This window comes from Aythya ferina (genome assembly GCF_964211825.1).
Source record: "Aythya ferina genome assembly, chromosome: 18".
NCBI lineage: Eukaryota > Metazoa > Chordata > Aves > Anseriformes > Anatidae > Aythya > Aythya ferina.
Window position 1 is genome coordinate 9,927,492 of NC_140317.1, and position 19,147 is coordinate 9,946,638.

General features: G+C 52.0%; 1 protein-coding gene across 6 annotated transcripts; it reads right to left on the minus strand.

Annotated features, from left to right (window-relative positions):
• Positions 1-702: 702 nt before the first annotated feature.
• Positions 703-18,819, minus strand: CACNG5 (calcium voltage-gated channel auxiliary subunit gamma 5). 6 transcript variants are annotated; one of them, XM_084491802.1, is made up of 8 exons: positions 18,306-18,819; positions 17,261-17,350; positions 10,554-10,837; positions 4,565-4,881; positions 3,749-3,835; positions 3,430-3,570; positions 2,851-2,996; positions 703-2,323 (listed from the first exon to the last, which is right to left on the minus strand). In XM_084491802.1, the coding sequence occupies exons 4-8, from the start codon at positions 4,770-4,772 to the stop codon at positions 2,066-2,068; spliced, it is 840 nt and encodes a 279-aa protein (XP_084347928.1). In that variant the 5' UTR covers positions 4,773-4,881; positions 10,554-10,837; positions 17,261-17,350; positions 18,306-18,819; the 3' UTR covers positions 703-2,065. The 6 variants fall into 6 exon arrangements, with proteins under 6 accessions (XP_084347928.1, XP_084347924.1, XP_084347927.1 ...); XM_084491798.1 differs by lacking the exons at positions 17,261-17,350; positions 18,306-18,819 and adding exons at positions 11,246-11,367; positions 16,060-16,132; XM_084491801.1 differs by lacking the exons at positions 17,261-17,350; positions 18,306-18,819 and adding exons at positions 11,347-11,678; positions 16,060-16,074.
• Between the last annotated feature and the right edge of the window lie 328 nt (positions 18,820-19,147).

Here is a 19,147-nt window from a genome sequence, read left to right on the forward strand (position 1 = left end):
CCAGGATGCTGAGCAGGATTAACCACGCTGAGCAGTGTGCCCACATGGGGAGGCAGCCAGCTGGGACAGCCCATGTGCCCCTGGGCAGCAGTGATGTAATTCTGCATCTGTGCAGTGCCGAAGGTCTCCCTTCCAAGACGAGATGAAATATAAGGGACCCATCAAAAGGAATATGCAAAGGCAGCAGCCTTTGAGGCACCGTCAAGCAGTAACATCAAGCCCAGCAAACAAACTAGACTGAAGCCATCCTTCCTACTGGCAGTAGGGCTGCATCAGAAGCATGGGGACACGTTGTGCCCCCACGCTTGGCCCTTCCTGGCAGCTAATCCCTCACAGCACGCTCATGGTTTTAGTACAAGGACACAGGCACATGGGGGAAGCACAAAGAGTACAGATAAGCGTAACTGTGTTCACAGAAAGCTGCCCTGGTTTTATAACTTAGCAAATCAGGAGCAGAAGATGCTAGATGACTTTACTTGCTTATCTGAAGGCACTGGAGAGGACTTTGTCATGTTCAAGGGCTGGCTGGATATACTCTTACAGCGAGGTCCACAGGACAGGTGTCAGCATCAATGCGGATAGCGGCTGCTGCTCAAGACTTGGATCCAACTTTGGAGTAGTTCATGTGAATAACAACTAATAATAAAGCAATGCAAATATTCATTAAACAGTATGCTACAAATGAGGTCAAAAATGCGTGCGTATATTCTATTTGTTTTAATTACAGTAAGACAAAACCAGCTCAAATATACCAAGAGTCCCCAGAGGGTTTTGTTTTGCACAACGGAAATGTTCAGAAAGGCTCAAAATAACAAGACCAGAACTCAAGGTTGGAGGAAGCTCCTTCTGCGAGGCGATGAGCTTGCAGCTGGCACAGAGCACGCGAGGGAGCGCCACGCTGTTGTCCCCTGCCCTGTCTGATGGATGCTCTCAGCCTGGCAGCGATCAGTCTTCTAGGACCAAAGTGCATCATATGACAGCTTAAAACTTAAACCTCAAAATAAGTTCCATACACGCACACATACACACAAAAAAAGCAGCTAAAATTGCATTTTTTTCCTGCAAAAGTAAGACATAGACTAACTACTTTGCTATTGTGGACTAGTGCCATTAATTTCAGCTGTGTCACTTCACACCAGTTTGGAGTCTTGCCTTTCACTGAAATAACTTGCAGGGCCTCGCTCAGATGGCTGTGATTTTCCTAAATCCTGTGCCTAACGTTTCCTATGGGAAGGTTTTAGGTAGTTTTCCACTCAACCCTGCACTGAAATCCTCCCAGTCACTCTTCAGACCTCATCAATGGGATGGTGGAGGAGATGTGGGTGCCTGAGCCACCCCAGCAGCACGGGCACCCCTGGCTGCAGTGCCTCTGGCCCGCGTGGGATGGGGAAGCGACACTTTGCAAATGGCCACCGAGAAAACCCAACCTGCTTGGATCTGAGCCTGCTGAGGTATAGTCGAGAAAGATGGCTATTTCCCATTGCAGCCTGGTTAAAAGTGATATCCAGCAACGAGAGGTATCGACCAGTAAACATTGAATCAAGACAAAATTCTGATTTTTCTAGTGATGACTATGTCTTGGAAATTTACACAGATCTTTTAGGCCTGCTGGTGCTGAGGCCAGTGAATCTACAATTAAATGAAAGCCAAATGCACAAACTTTTGCAGCCTACCTAAACCAAAAAAATACACTTGTTTTTTTCCTAGTTCTACTTTATATTCTTTTTTTTTTTTTTTTTTTTTTCCTGCTCTGGAGTCCAGCCCTGGATTTGTCCCTCAGGCAGAACTGCTGTTTGCTCAGTGGGAAGTGCTGGAAGAAGAGGGCTTCGGAGACATTTCAGTTATGTAGGGAAGAATAAATAATAAAAAAAAAAGAGACCAACAAAGAAAAGAAAATATCCCAATTCCCTAGGTTACATTGTTGGTTATATAACCAATCTCTATGGTTCTATTTACACTCCTATAAATAGAGAATTGCCCTGAAAGAGAGGCCTAAAAATGACGAGTGGAGTCAGGACAGTGACCATCGGCTGGTGGGCCCGGGGAGGCACAGGGGAGGTGACGCTCAGCACGGGGACGAGGACATCTGGTCATAGTCAGGGCACTTGAGCAGAGCTGGGTAGCTGCTGTTCATCTGCAGAGACGCCTCGCTGGAGATGTCCGACGGGCTGCGACCCCGCGCCCACGCGTCCGGGTGCAAGAACTGCCCTGAGTAGTCAGAGCAGTTGCTCAGACGGGGCCGGTAGAAGCCAGGGTGAGGCCGGTAAATGTCCTCGGCGGTGTATCGCTTCATGAACAGGTACACGGACATCACCCCGGCACTCTGGAGGGGAGAGAAGAAAAACAGATGGCTCCCTTTGCCCTGCTGTTGGCTTGCAAGTGCTCACAAGGAAAGTTGCTTCCCTGCTCTGTGCCACGGGGCCCTACAGTAAACATGGAAGCCCAAGCCCATCTCCTGCTCCTCTCCTTTCACACACCGCATCAAATCATGATCAGCCGTCCCCTCACTGCTCCAGGCATGTGCCCCATTATATGTACAGAATCACAGAATGATCGAGGTTGGAAGGGATCTCCAAGATCACCTAGTCCAACCTCTTACCTAACACTAACAAGTCCTCCACTAAACCATATCACTAAGCTCTAAATCTAAACGTCTTTTAAAGACCTCCAGGAATGGTGACTCAACCACTTCCCTGGGCAGCCTATTCCACCATAATATATATTGCCCTCATAGTCTACCCTTAACACCCCTCCCAGTCCTCTTTCTGCTCCCAGCTTGTACCCAAACTGACATACAATGGCTGAGAACAGACAATGCTCATTACAGGGATGTCCCAGAGCCACAGGTACCTCTGTGAGAAGGAAGGAGATGGCAGAGAATGCAAACGACCAGCCGTATTTGTAATTGAAGAATGTTTCTGAGTCCTTGGTCCTGTTGAGCATCTCATCATTAATGCTGGATATGTAGAGGACCAGCCCCACCACCAGGGACAGACCTGGGGAGAAAGCAAGGAGGAAGGCAGTGAGAAACACTTCAGGGATGAAGGTGGTGAAGCAGCAGCTGCCTTTAGGAGCAGAGTGGCAGGTGAAAATGTAAAACAGTGGAAGGGGGCTTGAAATAACCAGGGAAGGAGGCTGCTTTCCCACAGAGCTCACCCAGGGCAATTCTCCCATGTCAGTCAGAGCATTACGTGCTTAAGCGTGTCCTCCCACGCTCCCTATTCACAGCCAGGAGCTGGCTTCAGAGCTCGGCTGTCACAGCTATTTGTTTAACACTCACATAATCACATAAATAAAACACCCTCTTGGCTCGTGAAGAAACATCCCGGCTGAGGAGTTTGAAGTTCCTGTGACCACCTCGCCACAAGCCAGAGAGCATCCTCCATGCCCAAGGGTTTTCCGAGGAGCACTTTGCTCTGCACTACTCACCCGACAGGATGAAGAATATCCCCGACACGAAGGCGAGGATGGTCCGGTGTGGGCGGATGTGGCCGATGTTGCTCAGGATGAAGCCGATGAACATGAAGAAGAGGCTGACCAGAGGGAAGGGGGTGGCAGAGCGGATCATCTCTGGTGGGAGAGGAGCAGAGGACAGGTCAGGGCCCCAGGGTCCTGCCTTGCTGCCAGGTTGATGTGGGTGCGTGGGTGGGTGGATGGAGCGTGTTCAGGAATGGCACAAAGGGATTTACTGGGAGATAACAGCCCTTCGATGCCTTACAGGATGCAAAGACCCCACAGAATCACTTACTCAGGACATTGACTGTGGATTCGGATGTCAGCTGGATGTTCATGGGCATAACGTATTCTATAGTGAAGCACCGGCCACGCTCCTCACCTGCAGCAAACAGAGACAGAGTCAGGCGTGCAGTCTGAGTATCTGCTTGTTTTTTGGGGGGTAAGGTGGGGAGAGAGTGACTTTAAGATTCAGTGCATGCAAGAACATAATCTCGCTGTTTAGTGCTGCTTCCATCTCAGATGTTCATGTGGCACACTGAACAGCATGGTGAGTAAAATCCTTCCTCTCACACTGCCCTGTCCAGTGAGCTTGGGATGAATTTGTTCATCTCCTCCCAGCTTCCCAAAGCAGTGGCTGCTACCCCATGACATTTTGGATCTGTCAGCCTGAAACTCCAATTCACTGCATTTTGTCCAGCTCCGTCCCCTCAGCCAAACCGCTTCATCAAAACTAGCAAGAGCGGAGGAGACGTTTCATCTGACCTGAATCCCAATGTCACAGGGACAAAGAAGAGATTTGAGCAGCTGCCCAGATTCTGGGATGGATGGAGGGAGTGAGGGGTTGCAGGGCTGCTGTCTTGTGAGCTGCAGGGTCCTGCACTGCAGCAACAAATCATCCCAGTGCCTGCATGCAATGAGAGGCAGATTTATCCATCCGGCTGCTCCAGCCAGCCATGGGGTGACCGCAGCCATGTGCAGGGGCTGTGCCTGATTTTGGAAGTAAAACAGGCACAAACCTCTTTCAGGTTTCCAGCTTTCCCCAGCCCTTCCCCATGACAAGCAGCAAACGCTGCCCCAGCAGGGGACATTTTGGGTCAGGAAGCCATACCTGCCAGGAAGCAGACCCTCCAGAGCCCTGCGTGCAGTGACAGCTTGATTTCAGCTGTCTGGTTCTGGGGCTGGACGATGCCCTCCTCCAGGTAGAGCCAGTAGTCGGTGCTGACGGAGATGCCCAGGAGGCCGAGGCCGCAGACGGCGAACACACTGCTGAGCAGGGTCAGCGCCTTCCTGCCGCATGCACTCATCCCCAAAAGCATGGAGGGGGCAACACCACGGGGAGAGGGGCTGGGGTCACTGGCGTCCGCCGCTTCCGTGGGAGAACAGAAGTGTCCAAAGCTTTGCCCTCTGCCCTTGATGCAGGTGGAGCTGAAATAAGCCATTAAACAAATCACAGGGGGCTCTGATGGATGGGGAATGAGTGAACTGCATCCCACCCATGTCTGCACCCTGCCCATGTAGGCTGGTGGGTTTGTGGAGCAGGGGACTGGCTGTGAGCAGCTGGCAGCAGCAGTTGGGTTGAGGCCAGTGGCTGCTCAACCTCAGCCCCTGCTTCTTGCCATGGGTTTAGCCAAACCTCAGTGTCCAAGAGCTCCTGCAACAGGGGCAGCATAAGCCAGAGTGCCTTGGCACAGGAACTGCTGGGGCTCAAGGGCACCACATTAACACATCATCAAGATCACTGCCCGACCGACACATGCTCCTGCACAGCTCAGGTCACCACAATACTGCTATTTTTCCTCTTCTAGGATAAAAAGCCACAAGTGCCAGTGTCAGCTGGGCACAGGCTGAACAGGCACAAGTGGAGCTGGTGGTTCAGGGGGAGATGGGGAAATGGGGCCAAGATGCTGCAGCCAGGCTCTGGGCAAGCACAAAGAAAGGAAGCAGAAAACCTTCCCTCACTCCCTACTTTGCTTATGGGTGGAATATTCCTTTTTTCTTTCATTTTCACTAGTTTTTAATTCTTTAATTTTTGCTAATTTGTGGAAGTTAGCAATTCTCACAGTGCCTTGCAGGCTGATAAAGCATCACCAGAAATTGGACTTCGGGTGCAGCAGAGAAGTATAATTAATAATGAGGGATGCAAGGGGAAAAGACACTAATGAAAGACTGGAGGAATAAGAGCAAGAAGGAAAGGATGCGTGAGCGAGATGATGTTCTGGGGAGGGGAACAAGGCAGATAGCACTGTTGACTGCTTTTATAATGATGACACGAATCACAGGTAAACGTGGGTTGTGTTTATTTTCTAAGGCACATCTTGTTGTTCAGCACTCCAGACAATAAGGAAAAAAAGTATGGCTGGACAACAAAGCCACCAAACCTAACACAGCAGCAACAAGGCACATTGTCCTTGGGCAGATTCCTTTAAAAATGGCATAGGCACTGTTCCCGCTGCGGGAAGTTTTGTGGAACAAGTGGGAGATGGCTGAGGACAGACCTGGAGCCGAGCACAGCTTCCACCCACTGCACCTGACAGCGTGGCAGGGAAGGCAGAGCCCTCCTGAGCAAACACAGTACTTGAAAAGCCATTCCCAAATAACGATGGCTAAGTAGCAGAGCTGGGGCACGCTGTGTCGTGCATCTCCCCAGGTGCCAGATTTTGTGCCCATGCAGGAATAACTCGCTGCTGTCTGCATGCACGCCCTGTGCTCAGTGCTGCAGCAGGTGCTGGGGATGGAGCTGTTTTGGGGATGAGGCTGGCTTGGAAGGGAGGTCCTGCTGCTGTCGCTGTGGCAAAAGGGATGGGAGCCAGAGGGTAGGAGCCGAGATGGCAGTGCTTGCTGCGCCGACACACCTGGGTAGGTGAGCAGACTGGATTTTTCTTGCACCTCTGCTGTAAAGGTATCAATACTTACAGTGACTCGCAGAGATGCCAAAAATCCTCACAGCTTGCACTTTCACACTTGAAAGCCTCCGAAGATGCTGCTCTGCCATAGGTCCCTCCCAGAAGCAGACGGTGCTCTGACAGCTATTTCGGAGCAGCAGCAAGCCGGGCTCTTTTGGGGAGCTCAGCTCTTGTAGCACACACCCCTGGGTAGCCCCCATACACATACACCCCTGCAGCTGGTCCTACACACAGCCCTGCCTGCACCTCCACCTTGCTGGGCAGGGACAGGGAGAGAAAAGCTGGGAGTGCTGCTGGGAGGTTTGCAAAGTCTTGGGAGAGCTCGAGAGGGAAGGAGAGAGGCTTTTATTATCACATACACACTGAGGGCAAAGCAGACAAGTACATCTCAGTAGGAAGCAGATGTACTTGCACCCTCAAGCGTTGCAGCCGCTCTGACAGTCCTCTCCCATCTGAAATCAAGGATTTGGCTCTTCCTACGTTCACACTGAGCTGCTTCCCAGAAGGTACCGACCTACGGGAAGGGGAGTGCTGTCACTTACAGACAGCCCAAGCAAATGCTCCTGCTCCTGCAAGCTCTCCACGTTTGCCTTTGCTAAAGAGGCTCATTTTTAATGTTGTTATTGTTTTCTTCAGCTAAAGAAATCCAGGACGTGTTCCCAGCAGTGACTGTGGGTATTTGTGTTCTGTCCACAGGCTGGGCACGGCAGCAGATGGGCACAGCCCTCAGGCTGGTAGAGGTGCTGTGGTGGGGACATAGGGTCCTTTTTAGTCCTATTTACCTTCAGCTCCGTGTCCCTGCCACAATGTCCCTTTCAATCCAGGCACACGCTGCTGTCTGCACAAGGTGCACTGAGGAGAAGCCCAGAGCTTTTTTCCTTCTTCTCTCTTTTTTTTTTTTTTTTTTTTTTTTTTTCTCTTCTTTCTTTTTCCTGAGGAACAAGTAGGCAGCAGCTAAGGAAGAAAAAGAAGTTCTGGGGCAGAGAAGCACATCCTGCAAAGGTAGCACTGCACCTTGATTGTCCAGCAGCAAATAGAATAACCTCACTGTCAAGGGAATGGGCTACCATAAAGCTGCAGTAGATAGGACACCACTGTAGTGCTTTACTGGATGGGAACGTGTCCTTTCCCAGCCCTGCACAGGTCCAACAATACAACCACACAAAACGCAGATCCTCTGGCTCAACTGTTCTCCTCCCTAACTTGTGACCATATTTTCTAGTTGCCACATCAAAACGAGCAGTGTTTACTACAGGATGCCTCATCCCTCTTGGCATTTCGATGCCAAAATGGTAAAAGGAGCTGGAATCTATTCTTGGCTCATGTATCATCAAAAAAAGGTCCTTACTGCACTTATTTTGTTGTTGTTGTTAATAAGGCACCAAAAATAAAAGCAGGGAGTATGTGAAAGTCCAAATAAAGCCATTCAGAGGGAAATAGATATATACGTGACTCTTTTGCTGTCTACCAACAGCAGGGATTAGGAAATAGACTGGTTTGGCATCATTTATATTGGTCATTGGGGTGACGCTAGCAGCAGGAAGAGGGCTCAGGCAGCAGAATCACGCCTCTCAATTGCCTCATTTCTTTTCACTCTCACACTTCAATTTCCATGTAATCACGGGTTCATTAGAGAGCAATACTTATTACTGCCGAGCTGGCAAATAAAATCAAGGCTGATGAAGAGGGGGCCGGGGAGACAGGGATGGTGCCCCCAGCACAGCGCTTCCCCCCGTCCAGTGTTGCAGGAATTAGCTGGGCCCCAAGAGAAAGATTTTTCAAGGACAAAAAGAGAAGCTGGCTTGGTTTTCAGCAGGGATTTAGTTCTTGGTAACCTTTACAATTTGTGCAATGCTCCATACAGATGAAAAGGTGATGCTGTTCAGCTTCCAACAGTATCTGTATTTTAAATTTAAATTAATATCACCACCAAGATGTCCAAGAAGCAGGACCTGAGAACGGTTCCTGCTCCTTCAACCACATTATGCCAGCTTGTGGTAGCCCAGGAAATGTTAAAGGCAGTCTGCAGTGTAGCCTGCAGGCCTCATAATGAATTTCTTTTTGTCTTGGAGCCACAGCTTCTGATGGGGAGCTCACATGCCCCTTGCTGGGACTGAGCCCTGCAGAAACCAAAGTGAGCATTGGCTTTGCAGCCACCCAGGTCCAACAGCAACTTTGAATCCTGCTCTGTGGTCACAGGTAGAAAATGTCATCCTGATTTCTGAGCCCAGCCCTCACTGATCCAACTCAGTACAGGTCGCTGCCCTGGGCTATGTGGAGGGGCTGGGAAAAGTAAATGTCACCGTTGAGCTGCCTGGGCTGGAGGAGCCGTATCAATACCTCTCTGCTGGTGAGTTCAGTGTAACAGCGCTCCCTCCTCACCTGGGTGAGGGGATAAAGAGCAGGGCTGAGCCAGGCCGAGCAGGCAGCTATTGATTTCCAGGAGGCTAGAGCACCATTTCTAATTTTCCTGACATTTGCGGCGCAGGGAAGCACAGCCCAGGTTATCGGAGGGAAGGCTCGGTTTGCGGCGGGGTGCTGGGATCCTACACAAGCCCGCTCCTCCAACAGCCCTGCTGCAAGCCAGAGGCAGAGGCAGCTCGGAGTTAAGCCATGGATCTGGAGTGGTGGGAGAGGAGAACACAAAGGAGGAGGAATGAAACCTGGAGAAAAGGGGATAGGAAACCCACTGAGTGCATGAGAGATGTACAAAGAGCGCCGGGGAACGGCACAAGAGGAGAGCGAGCTGCGGCGGAGCTGAACTGAAAAGAGCAGCGCCCACCAAGCTGTGATGAGAAAACTGGGCTGGCTAAAAATAAAGGGCCTTCAAGTAGCACGATCTGCTCCTCAGGATGCAGTGCAGGCCATGGCGTGGGCAAGAACAAATAGGTCATGGAGAGGGGCTTGCTCAAACACCACTGCTCACAGCTGTGAATATGGGGGCAGCCAGGCCCGGGTGGTCACTAGCCCTCGGGCTGCCCAGCACCATGCTGCTCCCTCTGGGCTAATGCCCCAAAGCCTCACCTGGTCATTTGTGACCCTAATGCAGTAGTATGGTGGTGGTGCAACCACATAGTGGTGGCCACTGAGCTTGCAGGGCATGTGGCCCCGTGCTGGTGCTCTGCTTGAGCCCGGCCACAGCACAGATCTCACGACACGTATTGTAAAGGAGGGCATAAATATATAAGGCAGCTTTACAGAGCTGCATTAGTGTCACAAAGAAATGTGTCGGCTCGGTTTCTGAGAAAGAAATCGCATATTGGAAAAAATAAGTACAGAAATAAATCTTTTAGATGTGGAGGAGGTTTAGCCCGATATTAAGAAATGAAGCAGTCCAGCTCATGGCAGTGTGAACAAACGCTAGTAACTGCTCCATCCAGCAGCCATAAACTTCAAAAGAATCAATACCGGACTTGAAAGCTTCCCTTGGCTGCAAACAGTGGTGCTGCGCTGCCAGCCCGGCACGGTGCATAGCCATTACAGCGGGGTAGAAACACAAGCATTGACTCAATCAAGCACGCTGGGCTCACAGGCTCTTAAGAGAGTTGTTTGTTTGTTAAAAAAAAAAAGGGAAGGCTGGTTATGAGTTAAAGTCTAGCTTAAGTTACACCACTGATAATCCTATCAATTTTTTGCTTGTCATCAGACACAAGGAACACCTGAAAAACAATTAGGATTAAGGTCTGCGGCTGCCACACACTGTTAATGGTCACCAGTGACAAATTTTATGATGGGGTTACTTAGGATTTGTCTTTTAACTGCCCTTTCTGTGTGGACCAGATTTGCAGCTGAGCCCACCTTCGGGTTGAGAACCAAAGACAAGGAGATAAAATTATATTCCCAAGGTCACAGGAGCAGCAGCTGAGATTTACCTCCCAGCCCCAGACCTCTAACCAGATGCTTTCCCGAAACAGCCGCCTCCACCGTGCCCGCGCCGCCACGCTCGCTGAAGCGCTGGCTCTGTTCCAGCTCATTCACACTAATGGCTTTGGATGATGCCAGCGACTTCCAACAAATAAAACCATCGACCGAATGGCCCCCCCGGCCCCAGCACAGCCCGTCTGCACACACTCATTCACTCGGTCTTTCAGGACCCACAAATATCCCCCCCCCAAACCTCTCACCGAGCATCTCCTCCCTGCTAGCGGCAGCGCCCGCACGCCTCATTTCTCCTCTGCTTTTTACAGCTCTTACCTCTTTTAACGCCAGCCGAAGCAATGTTGTCACAAGTGGAAAATCAGCGATGTTTGCTTCCGAGCTCAGGTGCTGGCAGAGCAGGAGGGGAGCTCACAGTGAGGAGGGGGCCCCAGCCGGTGCTTTGGCTGCGCGGTGCTCGGGAGCAGCTGGACACAGTGAGGCTTTGGTGAAGATCTGGGGCCACGGGAGAGGCTCTCTGCCCCGAACTGACTCACAGGAGGGTGGCACAAGGCTGGGACACGGGGACAGGCAGATGGCAGGCAGGTCTTGCAGCTCTGACCCTGTGGTTTTGTAGGAAAGCAGCACATGAAATGTGTTTCTCAGGAGGGAAATAGGAGGTGAAGCACAGAGCTTGGAATATTGCCCATGCACTCAACTCCTGTTCTTGAGGAACAAACTGTGTGTATATACACATTCAAAGTTTCTATCAGTAGCAATAGCTGACACCTTACCTTGCTGGACCCTTCCCAACACCCTTTCACCCCCTGGATATGAAAGCTGGCACCCATTAGTCACCCACTGCAGTGTGTCAGTGCTCCCTGTCAGGGACAAGACCCAAACCACTGGCTTCTATCCTCTACAAAGAGCTACAAAGGGGGGATATTTAGCGCTGGAAAGCAGATCAGCTGAGGACTTTGCTGTATGATGAGCAGAAATCTCATTGTAGTGTCATGTGGAGCTGTGCTTGCCCATTAACTTCTGCATGCTGTAAATCACAGGCTGCAATTGATGCAACCTGATGATCCTGTGACCCTCTTCTGGCTTCAGCTTGGTGCTTCCCTCAGCTCACCTTGGCTGGCATGGATGGAGCCTGAGGAAAGGCAGCAGCACAGATAAATGATGGCAACGCGATCTCCTGCATACACAGCCGCTGGGGCAGAGCAGCTGGCTCAGCCACGGGCATCCAGCTCACCGCGGGACCAGGGTGAAATACTGGATCTCTAACAGTTGGTTTGTGTTCACTTCCACTTGTCATTTAGGATGGTATGAAATCCTGCAACAAGCATGTGTAGTAAAAAGAGGAAAAACAAATCTCTTCCTTGCATATGACAGCTTTTCAGTGTCTGTGTGTCCTTCCAGCAGCAAGGCAGGTCATGCAGCTGAAGATCTTGAGCACCTTTTCTGTAAGATATACATGTTTTAAACTGAGGTGAGTATGGACAGAGAGCACGTACCAGTGTAAGGTTTTCCCTCTGCCCTGCAGGCACCATGAGTTATGAACATGACTGCAGGAAGCTTCCCTGGGCTGCGAGCTTTTACTGCTGCAGGACATCTGAGGACAAGCCCCAGGTACGAGCCCAGGTTCCAGCTGCTGAGCAGAGCGGGGCCAGCACCCCCGTTTCCTTTTTCTCCCCTTAATGGCAGTGCGTGACAGCCTGAGCTAAATTAAGCAGCTCTGGGAGGAAAAAATAGCATCAGGAGCAAATCTTCTGCCTCCCCCGTGCCTGTGCTGGGAGAGGCGATCCCGGTACCTGCACAGGCAGCTGCGGGAGCTCCCCAACACGCAGCTCTCCTCCGCAGCGCCCACGGCTGCATGGCTCCTGTGGATATTTTCCATACGATAAGTGAGACAAAGCAAGGAATCCCCCAAGCACCATTTTCACCTCTGAGCAAGGAAGGCTGCAGGCAGTGGTGCGATGCGCAGGCTGTGTGCGTGCTGGCTGCAGGGACCTGCCTGTCCCAGCTTTGCCACAAAGCCTCCGAGTTCCGAAACATCCCATAAAGAAAGAGAAGGGCTGCAATATCCACACCTTGGATGAACATCTCAAAGGCCGTTAGCAGCTGTCATTAAACCTGTTTACCAAATACTGAGGAATTCGGGACCCAGTTTCTGATACGCCTGGAGTGTTGTCTGGGTGTACAAGTCCTCACGTTCAGCCACGGAGCTGCTGCAGAAGTTTGGTCCCGTCTTCACACAGGGAAGGTCTTTGCCTTGTGTGGCTTGTTGGGTTTAATAAGGAGGTTATGTGATAATGAAGAACATAATAATCATTTACACCACATCTGGGGGTGGTAAGCTTTCCAATGCCCTGATTTTAGCAAAGATTCATTGCCAGTGCCGGGCTGTAGCTGAACACCCAGCAGAGAGGATAGGGAAAACCACGCAGGACACAGCAGCCTGCGCCCAGGCAGCAGCAGTAGGGCTGGAGGAGCGGGGCTGGGGGGGCCCAGCCCAGCCTGGGGACGACAACTGTGGGAGCAGCTGGGGGAGAGGCTCGGTGTCACCCCTCCGTGGCCAGCACCTCCAGCAGGTGAAACTTGGTCTGAATGCATGGAGGTGGTCTTCACCTGCACCCTGCTCCTGTCCAAACGCTCCCTCCGTAATATCACCGCTTGTTCTTGCAGCGCCTCTCCTCCACCTCTGCATGATCTGATGTTTTCCACTCCGTTCAGTCTGAAGGGTGTTTTGCAGGTTACTGCAGGACAGTTGGCACACACGGCAGTGACCCAGGGAGGTCGCTTTCCTCTTCAGCCATCCCCACTTCGCTTGGAAAAAGGGCAGTTTTGTGCAAATTTGCTTCCTGCCTGTAGCCCACCGTTTCCGTACTGCTGGAGAGAAAGCTGCTTCCAAGCAGCAGCTCCAGCATCAGGACGATTTAGCGCAACTTTCCAAGTCACCCAGTTTCCTAGGTCAGGTTTGCTGCCTTGCTTCTTCCAGGGTGTCCCAACGTAGCTGGGAGAGAGGACCATTTTCTACCAAACATCAGGTCAGTGCTGCTCTGAACATCCCCCCGAGAGCCACCACAGCTGAGCTGTCACAGCAGCAGGAACCAGGGATAAGGGCAGGGCCGAGGACAGCAAGAAACTAAAGCAAAGACACTGCTCAGGTTGGGCACTTTGGCAATGCCGAGGGCAAAGCTTTTGCATGGGACACAGCACCTGCTGAGTGACTTTGTCCCGGGAACATGAACACTGGAAAACTCTTCTGATCTGCATGCGTGTAAGCAATGGGTGGTGATTTTGTTTTTTTGCCTTTTTCCCTCTTTTCTAATTCTCCACTAGGTGAAGCTTCATCTCCTCCTAATCCATGGCACACCAGTGGGAACATCTCACCTAGGCCTGACGTTATGGCACTAGCCTCTGCTGCTGATTTTGAGTTTGCCCTCTGCATTTAATAGCTGAACGTGCTCAGAGACCTCCCTCCCTTCTCCACCCAACTTCCTGACTGCTACCAGGTGGGAAGCCTCAACCTGCCGTGCTCCCAGCTCTGCCATCCCTGATCCTTGCTGACTGGTCCCCGTGGATGTGGATTTCCCCAGAAGCACTGGCCCTGCACAGAGTGGGAAAATGGATCACCTGCGAGTTATCCTGGGTCAGTGCTTGCCATCTGCCCACACAACACCCCCTCAGTGTGGCCCTGAGCACCACTCCAGCAAGGTTTTTCACCAGTGAGCAGCGATAAATCTTTATAACAAAGGAAAAGCAGCAAGTCCCATCCCCCAAAGGGACCGGCTACAAACCTCACTCACCTGTAACAGCACATTTTCTGAGCCTGACAATGCATTAGCTTGGCTCTGGGACAAATCCCATGTTCCCAGTAAATATTTTACTGTAAATGTCAGAATCTTGTGGCTGAGCAGCAGTAAAAATTGATGTGACTTTATTCCAAATCGCATTCCCAGAACACACCTGGAACCCAAACCTCCTTTAATTGCAGCAAGATTAAGACTCACAGGTAACTTTTGAAACCAGGACCTAGGCTCCATCACCTAATTATTTTAGAAATGCCACCCTGAAACCAGGGCTTTAAATCTTTCCAGCTGGCTTATGAAAAAGCTCCTGGTGCTTTCTGTAGCTGTACACTTGCGCAGATCACAGCTCGCCGATACTGTTAAAGCCTCTGTGGGCTTGTGAATTATTTCCCTTTCTTATCTTCTATTCCCTTCCCTCTCCATAACAGAAGCTGAAGCTGCAAATGTTGCAGGACAGATGCTGCCAGATGGGGATTCATTCAGCTCACTGAATATATTCAGCAGCTACAGAAATACAAGAAAGAACAGGAGAAGCAAGCACGCAGAACCTTCCCTGTCCCTGGATGCCACAGGGAACCGCCGCACGTCGGACGAGAGGAAGGTGAGACGGCAGCAAGACAGGCTGCTGGGAGCCAGCCCCGGCCCTTTGGCTTTTTCTGTGGCTCATGAAGGTTTTGAAACCACCCCTAAAATTCAGCAGCACATGAAATTGGTGGGCAGATGAGATAGAGACAGGGGGACGGTCCCCTATCTAAGCTGCCTGCTGGGGTCACGCCACCGGCACCTGCTGTTACTGCGCAAAACTCAGCTCCAGTTCTGCTTTCCAGTGCCCTTGCTGGAGCTGTGCTGCTTTCAGTGACCTCAATGCCCTCGCTGCCCTTCCCAAGGCTTGCCTGCACCATGCAGGCCACCTACCAGCCTCGTGCCCTCTGCCCCAAGGAGGCTGGGGTGTGTGAAGGACAGCGATGGGGACAAGTCAGACCCTTTGGGCTTGGGACACCACCAGGGAGCCTCCTGCTGTATCACGCCTGGAAGCCACAACCCTAAAAGTGCCACACGTCGGGGGCTGATGAAGTTTCACCAAATGCCAAGCAATTAATCAACAGCCAAGCTGGGTGTCAGAAACCCTCTCTGCTCACTGCTCTGGTGGCTGAAATATCACATTTCATGTGTCACCACCTTTCGCAGGATATGAATAAGTGGTGTGAGGAGAAGTGAAGACTGGCTTCACATCCCCATTCGCTTGTTCATATGGCAACCCATGATCCAGCAATTTTTTTCCCCCTCTACTTTACTTCACTTAACAACCAGGTCAGATTTATGTCATGTAGCCTCACGTGAATTTACACTGCCCTCTCCAAGGGGGTTGCTGCACTGGAAACCACTGGCAGCCCATGACTTCCAGTGGATTTTATATTCCCTGTGAAAAACACACTTCTTTCCCCCAGATAATGTCCAAAAGTCTTGGGTGAAGCCCGGGGCTGCTCACAGCATCCCCGTGTCCCTGCTCAGCCTGGAAGAGAAGCAGCACTGGGATGAAGAGCCTGGGTTTATGGGTTCGTGGCGTGCTAAGTCCACTGTGGGGCTTTCAGATGGGGCTTGTGTGCCACCCAAAGGTCCCATCGCTGCTGGGCCAGAGCCAGGCAGGAGGGCACACGAGGCTGCGGGCACCTTGTGGGTGCCAGGACCCCCGGCACTGCCCCGCAGCAGGGTCTGAGCCCCCGGGGAGCCCCGGAGGGACAGCTCCCACCCCAATGGGGATGGGGAAAATAACGGTACCGATCCCTTACAACCTGCCGCCCGCACTCGATCCCCACCCCCAGCCCCCCCCAGCCTTCTGCTCGGCATTAAACTTTTTGGCTTTCCCACCCAACGCGGGGAGCCCCGCGAAGGGCGCAGGGCTGTGCGCCCCACTGCCCACCAGGGGCGGCATGGGAAGGGTCCCCCCGTGTCCCCATGCCCCCCGTGTCCCCAGTCACCCCCGTGTTCCCCCATTCCTCCCTCCCGGTGCCCCCATCCCCGGCACTCACCGGCCCCGGGGCTGCTCCGTGCCGTGCCGTGCCGGGAGAGCCCGGGGAGAGAAGGGGAGGGCATCACATGGCGCCGCGGGGCCAGCCCACCTCCCTCCCTCCCTCCGTGCCCCCTTTCCCTCCCCTCCTCCCTCCCTCCGTCTCTTCCTCCAGCCATCCCTCCCTCCTTCCCCTCCCTTCTTCTCCATTCCCCCTCCCTCCATCCCTCCTTCCCGCTCTCCATCCTTCCTTCCACCTCCCTCCCCTCTATTCCTTTTTCTCCCTCCCCTCTATCCCTCCTTCTTCATCCCTCCATCCCCTTTCACCCTTTCCTTTTACCCCACCGCCTGTAATTTTTTCCCCCCTCATCCTTTTGTTTTTTCCCTATCCCTTCTTCCCCCTTCTTTTCCTTTCCCTCCATCCCTTCTCCCTCCTCCCCATCTGTCCCCAGTCCCTCCATCGGGGACCCAGCATTGCCCCTGCCCCTCCGTGTACCCCAGGACCCCCTGGGCTGGGACCAGTGTGGGGAGGGCTGCGCTGCCTGGGACACACTCGTCTGGGAGCTGGGAAAGGGAAATCTGGCTGCGGCCACCGGTGTCACACAAAGCCACATCCGAGGACATGGCAGACAACAGGGAGGATTGGTGGGCAGAAAGCCAGCATGCTGGAGAAAGCCAACTTGGCAGGACTCAGGCTGGGGCAGGGAGAAAGCCAGGGCTAAAGGAGAGAGGGACAAAGGGGCAGATGCTGCGGGCCCTGGAAACCTTCGCCAGACTGAGTGATTCAGCCAGAATACAGAAAATTAACGGCGGAGCTGAGAATAAGGACATGGCTCTGTCTGGGTATCCAGCGATGGGACACTTCCTCAGTCCCAGCGGGGAGGACTAGAAGGGGGTCACAGGCCATGCAGGTGCCCCCTGCCATGCAGGTGATGGCTGCTGGGTGTGCTGCCACTGCAGCACGGGAGGCTCAGGGCCAAGTGACAAATTTGGCCCTGGAGCTCCTCTTGCGCAGGGCTTTGGGGAGCTCCTCCAGCCCATCCTGGCTGTGGCAGCAGAGCAGGGCAGCAGCTCCATGGTGTGGCCCCAAGGGAAGGCACCCCTGAGGTCTCCCAGCAGGAAAATAACAAAAGCAATTCATTAATAACAAGTCTAATAAATGCAGTCTCTGATAAATACTTGGTCACAGTTTCTGCATGGCTTTGCCCATACATTGCTTTTACCTCAACCACGCTTCCCTGGTTCCCAGCACTCTTGCTGCAGCGTGTCACATCTCTGCCCGCCACATCCTCAGCTAGTGAAGCATGAATATCCTGATGGAATAATTCAGAATAAAGTGAGATATGAGATGCGGAGGAGGTGTTGGCTAGATAGCTGGTTTGAAGTCAATGGAGCCGTGTGCTCTGGCTTGTTGAGCTCTGTTTTGATTTACAGCAATAACAAAAGCTGATGCAGGTGTGTAAGTTTTGATTTTTTCCAGCCATGTGGTGAAGCCTAATACAGCAAATGCCTCTCAGACACCTTTCATTTGCATTTGAGGAGGACTGAAGGCAGTAAATCCATTGGGGATGGCCAGGAAGGACAGAGAGGGCACTCAGTCAGCAGCACGGGTCCTGTGCTGGAAAAAGGGGGCAGAAGAGGTGATGTCCTCCTGGGGAGGTCCCCACACAGCCCCCCAGGAGGAGGCTCCCTGGGATGGAGCTGATCAGCAGGGAATTACCAGGGAAATCACACAGCTGCAAGAAGCAGGTTAGACCTGGATGTTCATCATGTTCTGTCAGGGACATTATTTTAATGCAGTAATTGGCTGAAGTTCATAATTTTTCTTTTCTCTTTTTTAAAGTGATATAAAGAAAACAATGCAACACAAAAGAAAGAAGCAAACGAAACCAATCCCATTTTTCTCCGGAAAGGCAATCTGCTATATTAGCTGCCTGGGCACTGGGCAGGGTTATTTGAATACAATACAAATAGAGGCTGCAGTGCATGCAGCCAGTGACATAATTAACCATTACAGTGTAAGAGGTCCCCAGCAGCCATGCATATAATCAATTAGAAATACACATTTTGGGCCTCAGTCTCTTTTTTCCCCCCCTCTGCTTCAATGCAAACATATTTAGGCTAAAACACTCAGATGGATTTTCCACTGCTGCTCATCTCGTGCAGCGCTCACACCGCCAGCAGTTCCCACCAGGGCACCAGGACCGGGCTGTGGGAGGGCACCCAAACACCCTGTGCAGCCCCAGAAGCACAGCTGAGATCTCCTACCTCACCAGCAGCCCTCTGTAATTTCTTCCCTGTAGCAGCATCTCCCTTCTGACTGCATAAAGTGGTGAGGATGTGGTGGAAAGCTCTTCTGCTGGCTGTCTGCTTGGCATGGCAGTCCCAGGCAGGGCGATTAGCACCTTGTGTCCTCTCAGCATCCTCCAAATCTTGGGGCAGGACTTTGCCAAATCCTTCAGCAACAGGATTGTCTTTTATTTTATTTTATTGCTTTTTCTTGGTTTGCTTTAATACCCACTGAGCACTGTGGTGAGATGGTACCACCTCAGCATTTTTGGAGCAGATTCTCCTTAACCTCACCAATGTTTACTATTTCTCGCTTTAATTCCCTCTCTGCCCCTGTGCTCCCCTTTACAAGAGTGAGGACCATTCCCTACAGCCCTGGGGGCTGGAGGTGTTATGGTTGGGGTGTGCAGGTGAGGGGATGCAGCACAGCTTTTCCAGCCCATGCACTGCCAGAGCCACCTTCCTCAGCACATTCAGAACCAGCCTGGAAGCATGAGGCTCCACAGATATCAGAGCTGGCAGCATTTGGAATGGGCCAGAGGTCCCATTTTTTGGTGAGCCAGGACGCAGCTGGTAACACACCAGCCAAATGATCACAGCTCGCTTTGACCCTTCATTCAGTGCAATGCACAGAGACACCTGCTGCGGTCAGAAACGAGCAGTTCCTCAGGGGCTGATGGTGTCACCATCCTTACACCGGGAGAGAAAGCTCTAGATGGATTTGATGTTACTTGTGGTGACTGCTCCTGACTACACAGTGGATTGTGCTGGCTCAGGAGCATCAGTCTCACAGAGGTTCCATGTGCTACCGACCACCGGGC